Source organism: Notamacropus eugenii, chromosome 5 (genome assembly GCF_028372415.1).
Source record: "Notamacropus eugenii isolate mMacEug1 chromosome 5, mMacEug1.pri_v2, whole genome shotgun sequence".
Classification (NCBI taxonomy): Eukaryota; Metazoa; Chordata; class Mammalia; order Diprotodontia; family Macropodidae; genus Notamacropus; species Notamacropus eugenii.
Window position 1 is genome coordinate 258307702 of NC_092876.1, and position 19699 is coordinate 258327400.

Sequence of the window (19699 nt, forward strand, 5' to 3'; positions counted from 1 at the left end):
AGTGGAATAACCAATAGGCATTATGTTGATGTGGCACCCCAAGAAAGGGTTGTGTTATGCTAATATGGAAACCCATGGTGGGTTTTTGTGGCAACCCAAGGTGGGGTTTAAGTTTCATAGTCCCCATCTGGAAAACCAAAACTTAGGCCTAATCATCTACTAAAAGCCTTTTGTTAAGCACTGAGAAGTCTTCACTAACTTCATTCCATTCAGTAATACAAATGCTACTATTTCAAGGTGAGAGGTAAGATTTTTTAAATTTATATTGTCAATTGACTGATGTTGGTTGGTTGTAACTTGTGGTTAGATGTGGTGCAATAGATACAGCACTGGGTCTAGAGTCAGGAAGATCTGAATTAAAATTTGACCTGGGACATGTGGAAACTGAGCCCAGAGAGGGAAAGGAATTTGTCCCAAGTGACATAGCCAATTAGTGATAGAACTAGGATTAAAATCTAGGTCTCCTGATTCCAGGTATAATACTTTTTCATATGTGTAAAGATAAAAGGACCAGAGGGTGTAGATGGAATCTTCTACTATCCCGCTGCACATTGGGAAGAGGCAGAATGCGTACTGAGTCCAGAGGTTTTATCTCATGGTTCTTCTAGACATATATCCTTAAGCTTCCTAGCTATACGTCTTGTTGTAAGAGTACATTGTGCAGTCGCACACACGAAAGAAATAAGGATTTTCCAAAAGACCCACAGGTGTCCCTCATTTGAAGGGAGAACTATACTGGCTGCCCACACTTATAAATAATGTTTCCTTTGCACAGTTAATAGGGAGCAAATGTTATGAACTTTTTCTTTAAAGAATAAAATTGTTATTTAGGTCTTCAGACCCCAAAGTAAATTGCTCTTTAGGCAATTCCACTTAGCTAGAATTTGGGAAGGGAGTTCTTTCTCATTCAGTTCTTTCCATTTCTTCTTAATCGATTCTTCTTTCATATGTATATCTAAAACAAATATCTTTATCTTATAAACATATAAGATATAACAAATATATTTATATTCAAGATAAATTTAGTTTCCATACACTCCAAGTCTTGACTAAAAATATTTCCCCCAATTAATCAATTTGTTGAGAGGCATTGTGGACAAAGAGGCAGCTTCAGAGTCAGTAAGATCTAGTTTCAAGCCCTCCCTCTGACACGCTGGCCAGGTGACCCTAGACAAGTTATTTATCATCTCATTTGCCTCAGTTCTAAGATTCTAAGTTGCAAAGAAAGTACTGATCTGCACAAAAGGACATGTGAAAACTGAATGAACTCCCAGTGAACTCCTTACACCAATGAAGTCATGTATGTAATTTTTTCAAAAATCAATACCTCCAAATCCTTAGATTCACTCGTTTCCTCTTCTTTATTGTATGTTTAGGCCACAAACCTGTTGTGAGTTAGTGGGATGTATACCCCAAACATTTGAAGACTTATCCTGGTAGAATGGGTGGATGAGAACAATTTGTTACAACAGCCAGGTAGCACCTGAAGCAGGTGCGGTGGAGCACTTGGAGTTTGGTCAGACATAGAAGACACCAAGGTCGTGTACTGCATCCTGCTACATCACTAGTTATCCTGATTTTTATCCTGCCACTGGAGTTTGATGACTCTGGAAGAGAGAGTAAGGTTGATGACTTTAAGCAAAATTGCCTCACTTAAATCCAATTCATCCACAAGCCAAGACATTATCCTTCATGTCACTGGTCCTCTATAAAAAAACAAAAGATGAACAAGAATACATTTATGTATAACTGCATGGATATTCTACCAGAGTGCCTAAAATAGAAGCCAATTTCACTAGTGCCATAAACTGTTTGAATGTTACACCTAACCCTCTTTTTTGCACTAGGCTATACATTCTTCCTCTGTTCCTTTTTCTAATTCTCTTTTAGACCTGGATAAATCTACAAAAGTGCCAGTTCTTGCCTATGCTATGAAGTTCTTAGAATGGTGTAGAAAAGTGTGGGGTTTGGGAGAGGAGGCAGTAAACAGATGGCAAATGTTTTATCACATTTACAGTAAAATAACTGAGAACATATACTGATCCTTGGCAGGAAGGGGCAAACATTGCCCCTTCTCACATTCTGCCTGGTACACTTGACTCCAGTTTGATCTTGAATGAGAAAAATCAGATGTTTGCTTTGGAATACTGCATATCTGCATACAAGACTAACCTCAATATAAGGAGCTGGCTTGGACTTCTTCTCCCCCTCAAATTTGCCAATTGAAGAGGTTAACTAAAAAAGTGAGCAGAATATATATAGAAGTTTCTGATAACTTTCTGCAGCTTTCTTAGAATGAATTAGCAAAGACATTACCCTAATCTGCTCCAGTGATTTCCTCACTAGTGTCTTTAAAACTCCAAATTTTGTAACATTTCGTTGTAAATTTTGAGAAGTGTGAGTCATGTGTAAACAGGAATAAAGAACAAATGTACTTTATGAAGCTTTAGGGGTTTGCCTCAGAACCTGAAGGAAGGACTTTGGGCATATAGGGACAGAACTGATCATATTCATATGGTCAGTAGGCTGAATCTATGTAATATGAGCATATTTCAGGGATTCCAGGAAGGGTAATGATGCTCCAAATTTTTTCAACACGGACAATGAACTTCATGCCACAGTTAGAGATATTACTAAAATGCCAATGCCAATTGGAAAAGTAATGTAATTAGTTCACACTAAAGTGTAAATGACAGATACAAAAGTTTCTGTGAGAGCAGTTTTCCAGGTACTGGAAATCAAAGAGAAGAGAAAGAAGTTGTACTCAGAGGAAAAATCAAGGAGGCTGGAGGATCCAAAAACAATTACTTACTTCAAAAAAATACTTACTTTACAATTTTGCCTACAGTGGCACTGCTTGAGATTTCACAAGTGAACCTTCCAAGAAAAAGAGTAGGAATTCATAGTAACTGCTAAATAATTGTCCCATTGATTCAAGTAACTCACGAATAATTTCAAATTATTATCAGCCTTATTTCACTTAAATTCAACAATCAATCAGTATTTATAAGCTCCTACTATGCGCCATGCCCTATGGGAGACATTGGGAATACAATCAAGAATGGAACATTTAATATCAAGTTGAGGCAGCTAGGTGGTGAAGTAGATAGGGTGTCAGGCCTGGAGTCAGAAAGACACATCTTCATGAATTCAAATCCAGCCTCAGTTACTAGCTGTGTGATCCTGGGTAAGTCACTTAACCCTATTTGCCTCAGTTTCCTCATCTATAAAATGAACTGGAGAAGGAATGGCAAACCACTTTAGTATCTTTGCCAAGAAAGCCCCAAATGGGGTCATGAAGACTTGGACACGACTGAAAACTGGACAGCAATAACCATCAATGAGCTTACATTCTCATAAGTATTTGTTACAGTACTTTGGAAATGAACAGATGGTTAAGAAGATGGTGTCTGAAAATGGGATTCAGATTTCCATAATGACTTAAAATGTAGCATTGACAAATTCCTAGTCAGGGATGGAGTGCGCCTGGTAAGAATGTACTTGTCTGGAGTCTGGCAAACCTAATCAATATAACTTTAAATGGAGAAAGGAACATTCAGGGGGAAAAGTTAATTACAACATACCTACCAAGTTAGATATCACAGAGAATAGTTAAAATGGAGATTCTCTCTCCAAAAGCATGTAAGAACATCTATAAATTCAGAGGACACAATATCCAAGAAAGGAGCTAGTATTAAAACCCACAACTTCAGAAATCTATATGAAATACACAAAGCAAGGCTAAGAAACAAAATAAACTAGAGATCCTAATGCAGGAAGGACAGTTTGACTATGTAACTATTCCTGAGATCTATGCCTAGAGGTTGACTTTGGAAAATTATACTTTGTTCTAAAAAAACAAGAGAAGTCATAGTGGAATCAAAGTGGGATTTTATTTTATGATTGATATACTCATGTGAGGAATTTAATAATGATAATTATAGCATTCATATAGTGCTTTAATGTTTTCTTTGCTAGTATTGTCTCATGTTATTTTCATAACAACCTTGTGAAGAAAGTTCTATTGTTATTCCCATTTTAGAGATGAGGAAACTGAGGCAGAGGCTAAGTGACTTGCCTCACTAGGCTCAAATAGAACTTGGGTCTTTCTGACCAAGTCCATTGCTCTAGCCACTGTACCATTTGGAGAAGAGAACTCTGGCAAAGATCAGATAGATGAAAATAAATGGAGGCAGAAACAGAACTAATACTGTAGAGACCCTTTTAACTGAAAGAGCAAATGCATACAAATTTTGAGAAATGGATCATAAGCCTGGCATGGTGGCATAATATAGTAGTAGTGGGGAAATCCAATTATTTGTAGGTCTGGTAAGTTGTCTCTCACTATCAAAAGCAGAGTGTCTAAGACTTTATTGACTTGCTCTGATAAATAATTTCATTCTTGGAAAGATGAAGGAACCAAGGAGGGAATATTCTATTCTGGGTCTGGTGCTCACCATTAACAAAGAACTGGTCCCTGGGATAAAAATAAAGGAAAACTTGTGGGGAAATGACCATTCCATTTAGGAATTTATGATAGAGGAAAGGAAATCCTGGAACAGTATTACACCAACCTCAGTTTTGGGGAGAGCAATTTCAAAAGGTTGTAGAAAGGATAGGTAGGATCCCATGGGCTAAAATTCTATAGGGGAAGTGAGTCCAAAAAAGATAAGAAACCCTTATGAATGAAATTCTCAAGAATTGTCAACAAAGAGAAGCAGTCTGATAGAAAGTAAAAGGGGAAGTTATCTAAAGGAACCAATGTAGATCTACAAAAAATTCACCAACCAACTTAGATTTTTAAAAAAGACATAAATAGAATATGAAAGTAAGGGCAGGTAACAATGAAAACAAAAATATCACAGAGTTCTGTGAGAAGACAGTAGTGTGGCAATTCAGAATGAGCTGAAGCTAGGAAGAAAAGTAAAGGACAAGAGGGATAGTGTTGAGGTGGAGAGCAGAAGTGGGCAGTGGGTAGAAGAAATTAACAAATCAGAGAAAAGATAAAGCCATTGCTCAGCTTGGATGGAATAATCATAACTGATTATGGGAAGAAGACAAAACCACTTGACTCTGACTAACCCTCTGTTTTCTCCGTCAAGGACAATGATTGGAGATTGAGAAGGTTAGAACAAAAACGGCTAATGGAGAAGTGTCTCCAATATGAGATTAAATAAGAGAACACTTAGCTGCCCCTTTTTCTTGAAACTGAAAAGAGTTGACATGTATGATTGCTGAGCCATTATTAGGATCTAGGAAAGATTCAGGAGAACAAGAGAGTTTCTGTAGGATCAGAAAAGTAAAAATTGTCCCAATTTTCAAAAAAGGAAGAGAATGAATTGTGTAAAATTTACAACAATGACCTTGATTTTGATTCTTGGAAAAATCCTAGAGTGTGTTTTTAAAGAGATAGCAAACATCTAGGAAATATATTAGTGATTATAAAGAGTCAATATGGCTTCCTCAAAAACAGGGCTTGCCAAAATAATCTTATTTCCTGTTTCTTTTTTCTTTGACAAGATTATCAGACTGGTAGGTGAGGGAAATGCTGTAGAATTATTTTGGTTAGACTCCTACAAGTCGTTTGAAAAAGTCTTTCTTATTCTGATAGAAAAGATGTAATGATTTATACTCGATGATCATACAATTAGGTAGATTCCAAACTGATAAAATTTGCCTTTCTTAAAGAGTTAGGAATTAGTTGTTGTTTGATGTTAATATGGAAGATGGTTTCCAGTAGAGTGACCCAGGGATCTGTGTTTGGCCCTGTGCTATTACATTTATCAAACTTGCAGATGCCAGAGAGAGGAGGGATAGCTAATGCACTCAGGGTCAATCTGGAGTCAGAAATTCTTGACAGACTAAAAACACTAGGCCAAATCTAGTAAAATGAAAATTAACAGGAATAATTATAAGGTCTTACATTTGTGTTTTGCTAGGACAAGGTGGGAAAAGTGTCACTAGATCGCATTTCATCCAAAAAGGATCTCAGGATTTTGGGGGCTTGTAAGCTAAATATGTCAATCATCCAAAAAAGCAAGCTGAGGGTACATTAAGAGAGGCAAAGTATCTAAGGATAAAGAAAGAATAATTCTAGATTACTCTGCCCAGGTAACATTGTATCTGCAGTATTGTATTCAGTTTTGAGCATCCCATTTTTGTGAGGATGTATGTTTGTCCTTCATTGCTGAAGAAGACTACTCCATCAGAGAAAGGATGACATGACTTGTACTTGACTTTGTTTTGAGTGAGGGAAGGCTGTGCAGGTCACCAGCTCACTTCTCCAGAGCCATCTGAATTCAGTGACCAGATATTCACTAGGATGACTGGAGATGACCCAGGATGAGGCATTTGGGGTTAAGTGACTTACCCAAACTCACACAGCTAGTGAGTGTCAAGTGTCTGAGGTGAGATTTGAACTCAGGTCCTCCTGACTCCTGCACTGGTGCTCTATCCACTGTACCATCTAGCTGCCCCTTTAGTAAAGATATTGATAAGTTGGAGAACATCCAGGATAATCAGGGTGGCAAAGGACCCCAAATTCATGATATATTAGGATTGATTGAAGAAATTAGAAGTGTTTAGTCCAAAGAAGAAATGAAACCTAGGAGAAATATGGTAGTTGTTTTCAAGTATTTGTAGAACTCTCATCTGGAAAAGGAAGTAGATTTGTTCTGTTTGGCGCAATGTGGCATAATTTGAAACAATGACTGTAAATTTCAAAGAAGCAGATTTAGGCTTGATATAAGGGAAAACTTGCTTAAAAATTAGAGATATTTAAAAATGGAATGGTTTGTCTCAAGAGGGAGTGGGTTCCCCTTTATCTAAGGTCTTTCAGACAAAGGCTGGGTAATTGCTTGCTGGGAATGTTATAGAGGAGACTCTTGAACAGTTGCAAGTTGTTTAGATGGCCTCAGAGGTCTCTTCCAACACTAAGATTCTGAACTCTATGTTGACTGTAATCAGAGAAGGTTTTAGAGATCAAAAGGAAGACCAAGGTAGGAGCTCAATTCTTTGGAAATAGGAGCAGTCAAACCAAAACAAGGCAAAGCCTCATGGAGGGAATTAAAGAGAAATGACAACAAAGACTACCTGATTGGGTGCTTTAAATCTGAGAGTTTATGGATAGTTCATAGGATCATTGATTTAGAGCTGGAAGCTATAGATCTCTGATATATTTCAGTTTTATAGTGTGTGTTACTTAAATTGCCTCTCATAATCAAATTGTGTACTAGACTTTGTTATGTTAGAATCATCATCTGTGAATGATGAACTACAGTGGATAATTTGGGGAAAAGGAATAGTGATAGAGAAAAATAAATAGTGGGGAAAGCCTAGTACCCAGAAATATATGACCCTTGGGTCACTGATTTTGATCTTCCCCTTTTCTACCCTTGGGTATTGGCATAAGTTATTCACTTATGTCTGACTCCTCACGATCCCATAGACCTTACTGTCCATGGGGTTTTCTTAGCAAAGGCACTGGAGTAATCTGCTGCCATTTCCTTCTCCAGTGGATTAAGGTAGACAGAAGTTAAGTGATTTGCCCAAGGTCACATGGGTAATGAAGTTGGATTTGAACTCAAGTCTTCCTGATTCTGAAACCAGCATTCTATCCCCTGAGCTATCTAACTGACTCACTGGCAGAAAAGGGAACCTGAAAGGGGTCCACCATACCACATTTTGTCACAGGGATCTAGCTTTTTTCTACATAAGGAATAGACATGCAAGGTGTTTTCTTGAGCATTATATCTTGATTCCTTCATGTACATTCATTGCAAGCACTTATTGTATCATTACATTGTAGTTAGGAAACCCTATGTAAGAGGGGGTTTCTTGGATTTTGACTTCAGTTTGGATGGAGATTATGCTTTGTGGACAGTGTTGGTAGTAGATTGGTTAAACAGAGTCAAAGTACCATGCGGGACTGGGAAGGATTTGGAGGATAATGCCTTCTCATGCTCCAGCCAGCTCTCAACGTGGCGGCTCATCATCACTGTGTTCTCTTGAAGCCACTCCTATCATTGCTGCAAGTACGAGGGACTTAACTCTGGTCAAGAAGCAAACTACAGTGAGATTGTCAGGTATAGTTATTTGACGTGAGAAGATTTTGATTAAAGATAAATGGAGGATGGACATTTTGCCTCCTGAAAAGAAGAAACTATTCAACTAAAAAAATAATTCTGCCCAGCCTTCACTATCCTGCTATTAACTTGTGGTTATCCAGTTTGAAGTGACTGTTTCTAATGGCTCTCAAGTGACTGGGGTGGGCTTGCTCCAAAATACAGTCCTCAGCCATGGTATGTCTCCAACAATGAGTGAAGTGTTAACTATTGCTGCCCTACAGAGAGCCAGCAGTCGTTTCTGATGACGGTGCACACGTGCATACACTGTGTCTATGTAATGACCACTACCCCAGTGGCATGTGTCCAGCCTGTTGCATAGTGCATGAGCTACCTTTGGTTTTTATCTATCTCTGTATTCTGATAATGTCTACCACTGGAAAAAACTCAGACAGTGGGAGGAGATCACAGCCCTATCAGTTGGGATATTGAGACACCAGTCCATGCACCAGTGACAAGTTTCCACCAGGTAGCCTACTCACTCTAAGTCTGAAGCCTTTGATGGTGCTAAGTCCCTAGGCTATGGTTCTTTTAACACTTCCGGCTGGCAGTCCAATATCATAAACCAAAAGGAACTGTATTTTTTATTGCTGTTGCAAAACTGCCAAGTGATTATTTATAACTTTGGTCCAGTCTGCACAGTTTTTTTTTTTAATTTTGTTTGGTATTTATAGCATGTCACCAGCTATTTGAGGTATTTCATATGGGGAGGGGGTGGGAGAGGGCTATGAGGCTTAATCAGTGAAGGTCTGGGAAAGATGTCATAATCTCTCAGATAATAGGTACAATTTGGTGCAAACTGCCCATATAATCAAGGAATGTTCTACTGGAAAGGATGATAGAAATCATTTACTATAATCCAAGTTTTGTATACAGATAGGAAACTGAGGTCCAGAAACAATGAGTAATTTGCTAGTTAGTGGCAGGTCACCTGATTCCTAACCCAGAATTCTGTCTATAAATCACATATATTAGTTAATTTTTAAAAACCAATAATGAAATTGGTTAGTCTTCAAAGGAATGTTCCTTGGCCTACTTTCCACATTACTGAGACAGAGATTATTCTTTGGAAAAAAATGTAAAGAAGGGGAAGTTTATCCCTGCTCCCCTCCCTTCCAGAATGTTTAATATTACCCCTCATCATTTCATGGGCCCTATTTGAGCCTTTTCTCTAAGGATAGCAGTTCATGGGCTGGACTTTGCCAGACCTTATCCCCCTACCCCCAATACAATTTACCTGTGTTCCATTTCTTAGAGTTATGCTCTCTAAAGCCAATGCTAATCTAGCATAGCATAACAGAGTATTACGATTAGAAAGGACCATATGAATCATCTAGTTCAAGCTCCCATACCCTGTAGGGAATTCCTTCTACAACACACTTGACAAGCTATCCTCTGACCTTGTCTGGGGGCGCTCTCTGTAGGGGTGAACTTTACTTATCAAGACAACTGATTCCATTGCTTGTTTATTAGGTACTTTTCACAGCATATGTCAGCCAAAATTTTGTGAAGGATGTCTTTTACGTCCTCATCTAAGTCACTGAGAAAAATGTTATGCAGTACAAGAAGGAAGAACCCTTATGGCATATCCTAGAAATTTCCTTATAGGCTTACTTACCTCTGGTCCACAAGAAAATCATGATAGAGACTTTGTCAAATGACTTCCTGGAATCTAGACATGCTGTCTACAGCAATTTCCTGATTTATCAGTATAACAAACCTATCCAAAAAAGTATGAATTTGACATCACAAGCCTATGTTGCTATACAACGATCCTGCTTCTTTTGAAAAATCCCCCAATTACATGTAAAAACAATTTTTAACATTTCTTTAAAAAGTTTTAAGTTCCGAATTTTATCCCTCCCTCTTTCCTGAGGTGATAAGTAATCAGATATAGGTTCATGTATAATATTTCCATATTAGTCATTTTGGAAGAAAATTAAACAAAACAAAAGAAAGTGAAAAATAGTATGCTTAGGTCTTGATTCAGATGCCATCCCTATTTCTCTTTCTAAAAGCTCACAAACTATCCATTTAGGAACCTGTTCGGGAATTTTAATTGGGAACTACATCAGTTAGCAAAGCAGAGCAAATATTCATAACAATAGCTGGTATTTATACAGCATTGTAAGGTTGACAAAGCACTTTCTATACAGTATCTTCATAGATTCTCATAACCCCATAAGGTATACAAGAAGAAGTAATCTCTGTGAAACAGCTGAAGAAATTGAGATTGACAGGAGTCAAATAACTCGCTATGACCACTCAGGGAGTAAATGTCAATAGTAGAATTCCAATCCCCATCCCTCCTGGCTGTAAATACAAGCTTTCCACTATAAATCTGCCTCCCTCTCCAGTGGATTATGGTTATGCAGATGTCATGGCAGTAGGGAATGATCTGGATCGAGAAGTTCATGTTACAACATCAGGAAAGGTATATCTCTAATTTCTTTAATCTTTCCCTTTTTTCTGCCCCCTTTCCCCCTGGGACAGATATGAGAAATCACAAAAGACTGACTGGCAGTAAGGTAGCAGGGCCTGAAAACTTCAAGCTCACCTGTTTGCAGTTTCCAAAATTCACCCCTTTTTCCCCTTTTTGAAGTCAAGACTTCTGCCTAGCTTCACGATTCCTAACCTCCCACTTTCCCCAGTTCCTCAGTGTCATTGATTTCCTCTCTAAGTTCTTTCAGTACTATAGGATGTAATTTATCTGGGCCTGGATATTTGAACTTATCTCACATACCTAGGTACTCTCTTACTATCTTCTCACCTATCTTTGGCTTCATTTCTTTTTAACCACATTGGTTCTGCCCTTTTCAAGTGAAGAGCCTTTTGTGCCCATGCCAGTCTTTTGTATACCTCTTTGGTTATGTGTCCCTCTTACAGTTATTTGAATAGGTCCTTTAAGCTCGTAGAAGAGCTTTCTGTGTAGTCACATACATAGGTCTCTTTTTGTGATTCCCTTTACTTTGTCAACTGGGTTAATGCACTATTATATTATCAACATTTCTTTTTGAAGAGACTCTCATCTCTCTTGAGCCTTTTATTCCATTAGAGCATGAGGTCATGGTATCACATGTATTTCTTTGAACATTACACAAGTTGCTTTCCTAAATGACGGTTACTTTCTCCTAGGGTTTTTATCATTTCTACTCTGCCACTTCCTCTGGCCAGAAACAGGCTCAGATGAAAAAAAATGATGGTATAAAAATGGAATGGAATATGATAAGATGTGATGACATGGATGGTTTCAGAGACACTTGGGAAGACTTTTGTGAACTGATGCAGGGTGGGATGTAGGAGGACAATGTATATAATAGCAACAACATTATAAAGAAAAACAACTTTGAAAGACTTAAGAATTCTGATCGGTGTAATTACCAACCTCAATTCCAGAGGACCAATGTTGATCCTATCCACCATCTGACAGATTGGTTATGTAAACTGTAGAATGAGTCATAGATTTTTGGACAATGTAAGACTTTATTTTGCTTAATTATGCATATTTATTATAATTTTTTTTCATTTGAAAGGTTGAAAGCGATAATAGGAGTAGAGTTGTAAAAAAAAAGAAAAAAGAGTGAAGTGCTATAATGCACAGAAGGGAACAAAAGGGAGATCAAAGGGAATCACTAACACGTAAGATAGCTTTGAAAGTGTTGGGTTTATTACATACTTAAAAATGAAAGGATGCACATGATATTCACAATTTCAAGTACAATTCCTCTTTTCTGTTCTACCGTGTATATGGATGTGCTCCGTTTAGTTAGTGTTTTAAGTTCTGAGGGAAAAAAACTTAAAGAGAAGAAAAAAAGAAAAGGGCACAGGGTCAGTTAGTGAACTTTTATTAAGTGCTTATGTTATTCTTTCCCCGAAGGAATTCAAGTTATAATGAGGGAGACATGTAAATAAATAAGCATACAAAATATATATTCCAAGTAGATGGAAGGTCATATCAGAAGAAGGCACTGGGGGTAAAAAGGAGGGACTGGGAAAGGTCTCCTACAGAAGATGGGATATGAACTGACTTTTGAAGGAAGCAAAGTAAACTAAGAGGAAATAATAGAGAGTGTTCCAAATGGGACGTGGAGGATAGCCAGCCTGAAGGCTGCTTATCAGCTTCAGTGTCCATAGAAACCTAGAGAGGAAAGGTTATCAAGAAGAAAAGAGTGATTAACGGTCTCAAAGAGCAGAGAGGTCAAGGATGAAGACTGAGAAAAGGTCATTGGATTTGACCATTAAAAGGCCACTGGAGAGAGGTTTCAGTGGAATGATAATGATAGAAAATTGTAGAGAATTAAGAGGTGAATGGGAGGAGAGGAAGGGTAGCATCTGTTGGATGGAGGTGAGCTTCTCAAAGGATTTAGCCAGAAAAGGAAGGATTTGAGAAGATAGCTTGGGGGGGGGAGGGAACGCTTAGAGATGGAATGTTGTATATTAGGAATAGATAGTATGCATGGAGGGAAGTAAAGAGGAAGAAGACTGGAAAGGCAGGAAGAGGTCAGATTGTGAAGATCTTTAAATGCCAAACATATCTTTAAGTTCCAAATATCTGATCCTGAAGGACAGGGAGACCATGGAGATTTTGCTTATTTCTCCCTTTCCTCCACTTCCCCACAACTGCTTAGTGACCTCCCTCCCAAATTATCTTGTATTCTTGACAGATACTTGCCAATTGAGTGATTCCTCTGCCTTCTGTGATGAAACTACTAAAAAGGCAAGACAAAAATGTTTTAGATATGCTTTTAACAGAATGATATTTCTAGCTGATATCCAGGTAGCTGAAGTTCCCTGTCACTACTGTTACTTACCTCTGTTTCAATTTAGCAATCTTCAACAGGAAAGCATCATTCATATCCTCTTTCTCTGTCAAACTAAGTCAAGAAGCATTTATTCAGTATCTGCTGTGTGCCAGGGACTGTGCTAAGTGCTAAGGATACAAAGAAGGCAAAAACAGGCTTCAAGAAACAGTCCTCAAGAAACTTACAGTTCAAGGAGGGAGTTGCAAACAATTATATACAAACAAGATATAGACAGGATAAATTGGAGATAATTTCAGATGAGATAATCTCAGGAAAAACTTCTTATAGAAGGTGGGATTTTAGCTAGGACATGAAAGAAATCAGGAAGGCAAGGCAGAGGTAAAGAGGGAGGGAATTCCAGGACAGTCAGTGAAAATGCAAAGACTCAGAAACTTTCAGGAGGTTGATGTCACTATAGGGTACAATGGAGGGAAGCCAGATAAAATAATATCACAGAGTAGAAAGGGGTTAGGTTTGAAGAGCTTTAAATACCAAACAGAGGTTTTCATATTTGATCCTGGAGGTAACAGGTGGTTATTGAGATAGTATGGAAAAAAGGGAAAGGGAATGGAGGACAGAAAACAATGCGTAAATGATAAGAGACACACAGTTCAGAATCGCTGGGATGCAGTTGTTGCTAATCTAAATCCAGGTAGGTTATCAACCTGCCTCAACAAGAGTTCTCTCAAGTTCTTAAGCCAGATAACCAGTGAGGGGAACTGATAGAAGAACATATTTGTCCTTCCCTTGCAGGAGATCTGGCAAGGTCAGGAGATGGAAAGAGGAAGCTCTATGGAATGTGGGATCTCAGTCCCTTTCAGGCAGATGAGGAGATGGGAAACAATGGTGTCTGGTGTCAGGGCATTAGGTAGAGATGGAAGAGGAGTAGGAGAAAGTATACCCATTGGGGAGCAAGGCAACCAATATAGAGTTGTCAGAGTCTGGGAGGCTTGTCTGGTCAGGAATTCTCTTGAATATTTTCACTAAGGGATAATTTCTGTTTTTCCACTCACAGAGGCAAATTAGCAACTTATTAATTGGTAATTTATAGGCTTAGCAAATAGCCTTCTGGTTGGCTTCTGTCTTAAATCTCTCCCTGCTCTGATCCATCAATCCACTCACAGCCAAAATGACTTTCCTAAAATGCAGGTCTGAGCATGTTATGCCTTGCCCCCCCCATTCAAAAAACCCCAGTGTCTCCCTATTTTCTCCGGGATCAGATAAGAAATTCTGTTTGATATTTGAAGATCTTCAAAACCTGACTTCTACTTTTCCAGTCTTTTTTTTTTTTTTTACACATTTTCCCCTAGCATATAGTCTAGAATCTAGCAATACTGGCCTTACTTTCACTTTACCTCTTGTCTCATGCCTGGAATTTTCTCTCAACTGACCTCTGCCTCTGACTTCATTCAAAACAGCTCAAATCACACCTTCTGCCAGAGGTGTTTCCTGATTGCCCAGTTGCCGGTCTTCCTGTCTGAGATGACTTTCCATCCATTTTGTGTTTATCTTTTACTTACCTAGTTATTTAAATGTCTTCCCCACTAGAACGTGTGCTTCTTAAAGGCAGGGACCATTATTATTTTTTGCCTTTCTTTGTGTCTCCCGCATTTACCACAGTCCTGGCACATAAGCCCTTAACGATTGTTTACTGATTATCTTACAGTGCAGTTGATGTTTTGTACCCAACTGTAGAGCCCAAATAACTCACTATTACAGAACAGATTGTATCCTACAAAGTACTTTTCTCATAGGATCCCTATGAAATATAAGTAGTGCAAATGTTATTTAACAGATGAGGAAACTGAAGTTCACAAAGGCTGATAGCAGAATAGATTTAGATCTGGAAGGCACCTTTTAGACTAATTATTCCCATACCTTCATTTGATAGATAAAGAAACAGACCTAGAGGGTTGTGACTTATCTAAGATCACACAGTAGTAAGTGATAGACTACTTATAACCCTGGTCCTCTTACTCCAAATGTACCCCCATTTCCAATGCAACATGAAGTTCAGTCATCTGCTGATGATCACTCAGTATTGTTCAAGTAACTGATTTGCTCACCTTCAACTATAAAGAGATGGTCAAAAATTTAGTGGGATGAGCCAACAGTTCAGCTATTTAGACAGAAGACAGAAATAGTGTACTTGCAATCATTGATGCTTATATGCAATAAATTGGTGCTGTTATGACCAGAAATGATAGCTTATTGTGAATCTGATGCATGCATATATCATATATGAATGTGTATATGTGTGTATTTATATTTGAGAACTACGGTGGATCTGTGATCTCATTAATGTGTGTTCTCTCTAACAATGCAGATCATATTTAATCCATGCCTGCCCATCCTGTGTGACTCTTGTCCAAGTCCTTCCATAAGTTTTCCACCATTCTTGCTCTTTCTTGAGAGGACATCAATGGAGCACACAGGCTTTCTGTCAGTTGTTCTTCCTTCTTGTCAGGTGGCCAGCTTGTTATTTTGATCATGTGTTTCTTTGATGACATCTTTTATACTGCAATGTGTGTGTATGTATTTACACTAATTTTACCTACATTTGTCTAGAAGTTCTTCCCCTTTTTTTCCTTGCCAATTGTTTGCGTATAGCTAGTAATCTGGGCACTGAACTCAGATTTGTTTCATTTAATTGTCTTCATAGCATCTTGAAATCCTGAATTGTATTTTGATCTGCTTTCTAAATTATGTTTAGTTATTTTAAGGGAAAAATTAGATGTGTTTTTAAAAGAGATGCTTTCATGATCTGATGAACAGTTTTAAACCATCTTTAACTTGTGTTTTCAAAAGTAGAAATGGAAGTTGATCATGTTACTTAGTAAAATTTACATAGGGGGATTAGGCTTCAGAATAGGCATTACTTCCTTTTATATTAGTCTATATGTATTGTGTACGTATATATGTGTGTGTGTGTGTGTGTGTTCTAATTGTGGTACTGGAAAAGGTTTTTGAGAGTCCTTTGCACAACAAGATTGAGAGTCAATATTTAAAGAAATTAACTGTGACTATTCATTGGAAGGAAAATACTGAAGTTTAAATACTTTGGCCACATAATGAGAAGATGGGACTCACTGAAAAAGACTGAAAGTAAAAGTAAAAGGGGATGAAGTGGATAGATGGTGTCATGGAACAACGTACATGAGCTTGGACAGACTTCAGGAGATAGTGGAAGATAGGAAGGCTTGTCATACTATGGTCCATGGGGACACAGAGTCAAACACTATTGAATGACTGAACAGCTGAACAATATGTATTGTAGGGGAAAGTGTCTCAGGACTTTACCCAGAGAAAGCAGGAAACTAACAACAAAAACAGGACCAGCATATATAGACTGCCTAAGAATTATTACAAAAACTACACATGTAATTTTAAACTACAGTTCTTTTAAACTACTGTCCAAAGGAAACGTGATTTTCTGTGTTTTAAATTTTCTACAAAATTATAAACTAATGGTGTTTTTTGTGAAGAATTTTGTTATTCAGCTACATACTGCAGAAAAGCATTAAGATCCTCAAAAATTTATCTCAGATCCTCAATTGCCTTCGAGATTATGACAACTCAGAAACTTTTCTTATTTATAAACCAACTGATCAATATTTATTAAGTACCCTATGTGCCAAGCACTGTGCTAAAGGCTGGAGATAAAAGGAGGCAAAAAGTCTCTGCAGTCAAGGAGTTTACAGTCTAAGTGAGGAGAGAAACCACATGCAAACAAATGCATATAAAGCAAGCTATATACAGAATAAACACATCATTAAGAAAATAGTTTGACCTCTGGGACCCTCCAGCTCCCCCCCAGGGGTCTCATCGGAAACTCCCCCCCTCCCTTGGAGGAATCCAGGTCATTCTCCCAGTCAAGAGGTCAAGTGACCTGCTCAAGGTTAACAGCCAGTATGAACAGTAAAGAAAAAAATTTCAATTGTATCAAGAGGCTTCTTCTTCTTTTTTTTTAAAGATTAATGTGTTTTTCGGCTCTTAGTCTTCTTAAAGTTCAGTAAGCTGAACTTTAAACATGACTGCCATGTGAAAAGTGTGCTAGCCAGGATAAAAAGTTTAGAAAAGATGAAGTTCTTGCAGAGCTTACAGATAACCAGCATACACAATAATATGAGATAAATGCCTAGGCAAATTCACTGTACTAGGGGGAGGGTTGTTATGGGAAGGGAAGCTCCTGGGTGGGATTCCCAGAGGAGGTGGCTTTTAAATGGAGCTCTCCATTCCTGGATAAGAATTCAGGAGCTGGGGGGCGGGTGATGGAATGGGGGATGGGAAGGGTTTTCAAGCATACCTAAATGAGCAAATACCTAAGGACTGTCCTATAGGCTGATGAACCAGTATAGTTAGGGGGGAAAATGTGCACAGGAAGGTTCTGGCATTCCAAAGGTCGCACAACTCTTAAGTGCAACCAGGTTTTTTTTTACTATTAACTTAATGAAATACGTCAGGATTCTTTAAATGGCTAAACCTGCTGAGCTACTTCACCTCACCATTCATGTTTCACAAATATAACTTCTGAATATTTTGTGCACGCATCAAGTTTAAATATATTTTAGGGGTACACATACAAACACTGTCATTGGGAAGCATCACAAAAAAGGGATCCTGGCGCGCAGCCAAGAGCTTAAATCAAATGGAATGTCTAGGATCCAGAATTCCCCAGAGATTTAAAGCTAAGAATGGAGAGAGAGGGATATGGCTTCGTCTTAAGTTGAAATGGTTATTGGGAGGCTTGGGCATTTTCTCTTTAAACAATAAAGCAGATGACCTAAAACTGAAAGCATACAAAAATTACTTAAGTTTTATTTTCAAGCTAATGAGTAACTGGACTAAGCTGAACGGCTGCCATGAAAAAGTCTTACTTTCTGAAGCCTATGTGCAGATCTCAATAATAATTCCTAAAGAGGAAGAGACATTTGTTCTTTTTTCCCTCCCTTTTCTCTTCTCCTTTGTGGTTTAAGTCGCATAGCTGAAAGGATTTTATTCACTTTTTCCAAAACACTTCATATCTGGGTGGATGCCAAACATGGAAAGTTTCAGGGGAAAGAACTGAGAAACGTGCCATGGGGGAAAGGTGTGGCGGTGCTCCTAACGGGACTGCCCCGGCCGTCCGAGCGCCCGTCCTCCGTGCGCGGCCACCTCGGGCGCCCCGCAGCAGGCCACAGCGCGTCCCGAACTCCACCCCCTGCGTGCCCAAAACTCAGGGCCCATCACCTTCCCCCGTGGCAGGCCCCGAAGTCAGGAGCCTTCCCGCCGCCCACGCCGCTTTTCCTGGTTCAGGCCGCCATTTGCAAGAATGCTTGGGTCCCCCAGTTACCGAGACTAGGGGGACCGACGCACCTCTAGAAGCCGAAAGGCACGCAAGAAGGGTCAGAAGCCCAGGACCAGACCCTCCCCCCTCTCACTACGTCAGTTTCATTCCTCATCCCCCTCCCCACCTGCCCCCCTCGAACACCCGGCGTCGAGAGACATTTGACTGCTTCATCCGCCAATCAGAAGAGAAGTTAATCCTGTGAGCCAATAAGAATTGGCATGGAGGGCGGGTCGTCTACGGCTTCCCGCCTCTGGGTGGGCAGAGCGGAATGTCTCCGGCCCTCCCCTCCGCTGAGGGCCTCAGTGCTGAGCCCTCGGCGGCAGGAGAAGCAGCGGCAGTAGAAGCAGCAGAAGCGGCAGTACTGACGCCGACAGCCGTCACCTGGGCTAGAATCCCGGCCACGCCGCCTCCTTCCTCCCGTTCTCCACCCTAGCTCCGGAGCCCATTACTTCGTTACTCCCGCGCCCCGAGACCCTTCCTGAGGAACCGCTGAGCCGGCGCATCCTTCCTTCCCTAGTCGGCGCCGAGAGACGCCCCGGGTGGGGGTGGATAGTGCGGGGGTGAGCGAAGCTTAGCGGCCGGCATGATGCGGCTCCGAGGCTCCGCGATGCTGCGGGAGCTGCTGCTGCTGCATCCGCCCGCCGCCGGGGCGGCTCTGAGACGGGGACAGCCCCTCACCACCTTGTGTCGGCGCCCCCGAGCCGGCGGCCGGGCCGCCGCCACGTCCCGAGAGCTGTTCCCCTGGCGGGGTGGGGGCGCCCGCCGACCCGCGGCACCCCTGGCCCGGGAGCTGTCGAGCTCCCACTCGGAAATCCTGCAGGAGCTGGGCAAGGGGAGCGGCCAGCCCCAGGCTTCGCAGCCGCAGCAGCCTTTGTCGAACCCCCCTAAGGACGGCCCCGGCGAGGCCAACGCCTATGGCAACAGCGAGGGGAAGGAGCTGGCCGGGGGAGAAAAGTGAGTCGCTTCCTCTAGCCCGCGGAGGAGGAGGCTGCCTCTCCCTCCTCCAGGACTTGGGCTGGGGAGTGGCCGTGGCCGGGATGGAGATCCAGGCTTCGAGAGGGGGAGGGAGGGAGGCGGGGGGGGGGGGGGGGGTGAGGATGCCGGCTCCTCTGGCTGAGCTCGGCGTTAAGTGCGCCATGTGATTAGGCCCCGGCCCCGCCCGCAGGTCCGCCGCCTCGAAGCCGCGTGCAGTCTCTTTCCTCGCTACGCACGGGATGCTCGCGGCCCCCGCTCCGGCCTGGCTCCCCGGGGGCCGATGGAGGAGAGACTGGAGTTGGCCGCCGGGGCCGCGTGCCGAGCACGGGCCTGCCCGCTCCCCGCCCCCCATCCTGGAGCGTCCTGCTCCCCGACGCCTGTGTGGGGATGAAGGCCACGTGAACTTCCTCCTGTGTGGGGGAGGCGGGGACGAGTGATGGTCGGGCTTCGCGGCCAGCGGTCCCGGGCAC

General features: G+C 40.8%; 1 protein-coding gene across 4 annotated transcripts in view; it reads left to right on the forward strand.

Annotated features, from left to right (window-relative positions):
- The first annotated feature begins 18450 nt into the window (after window positions 1-18450).
- Window positions 18451-19699, forward strand: part of GLS (glutaminase) — an 80255-nt gene continuing 79006 nt past the window's right edge. For all 4 annotated transcript variants that reach the window (XM_072612693.1, XM_072612694.1, XM_072612695.1 and 1 more), the window contains exon 1: window positions 18451-19208. In XM_072612693.1, coding sequence (XP_072468794.1) covers window positions 18838-19208 — 371 coding nt within the window. In that variant the 5' untranslated portion in view covers window positions 18451-18837. The remainder of the gene's footprint in view (window positions 19209-19699) is intronic.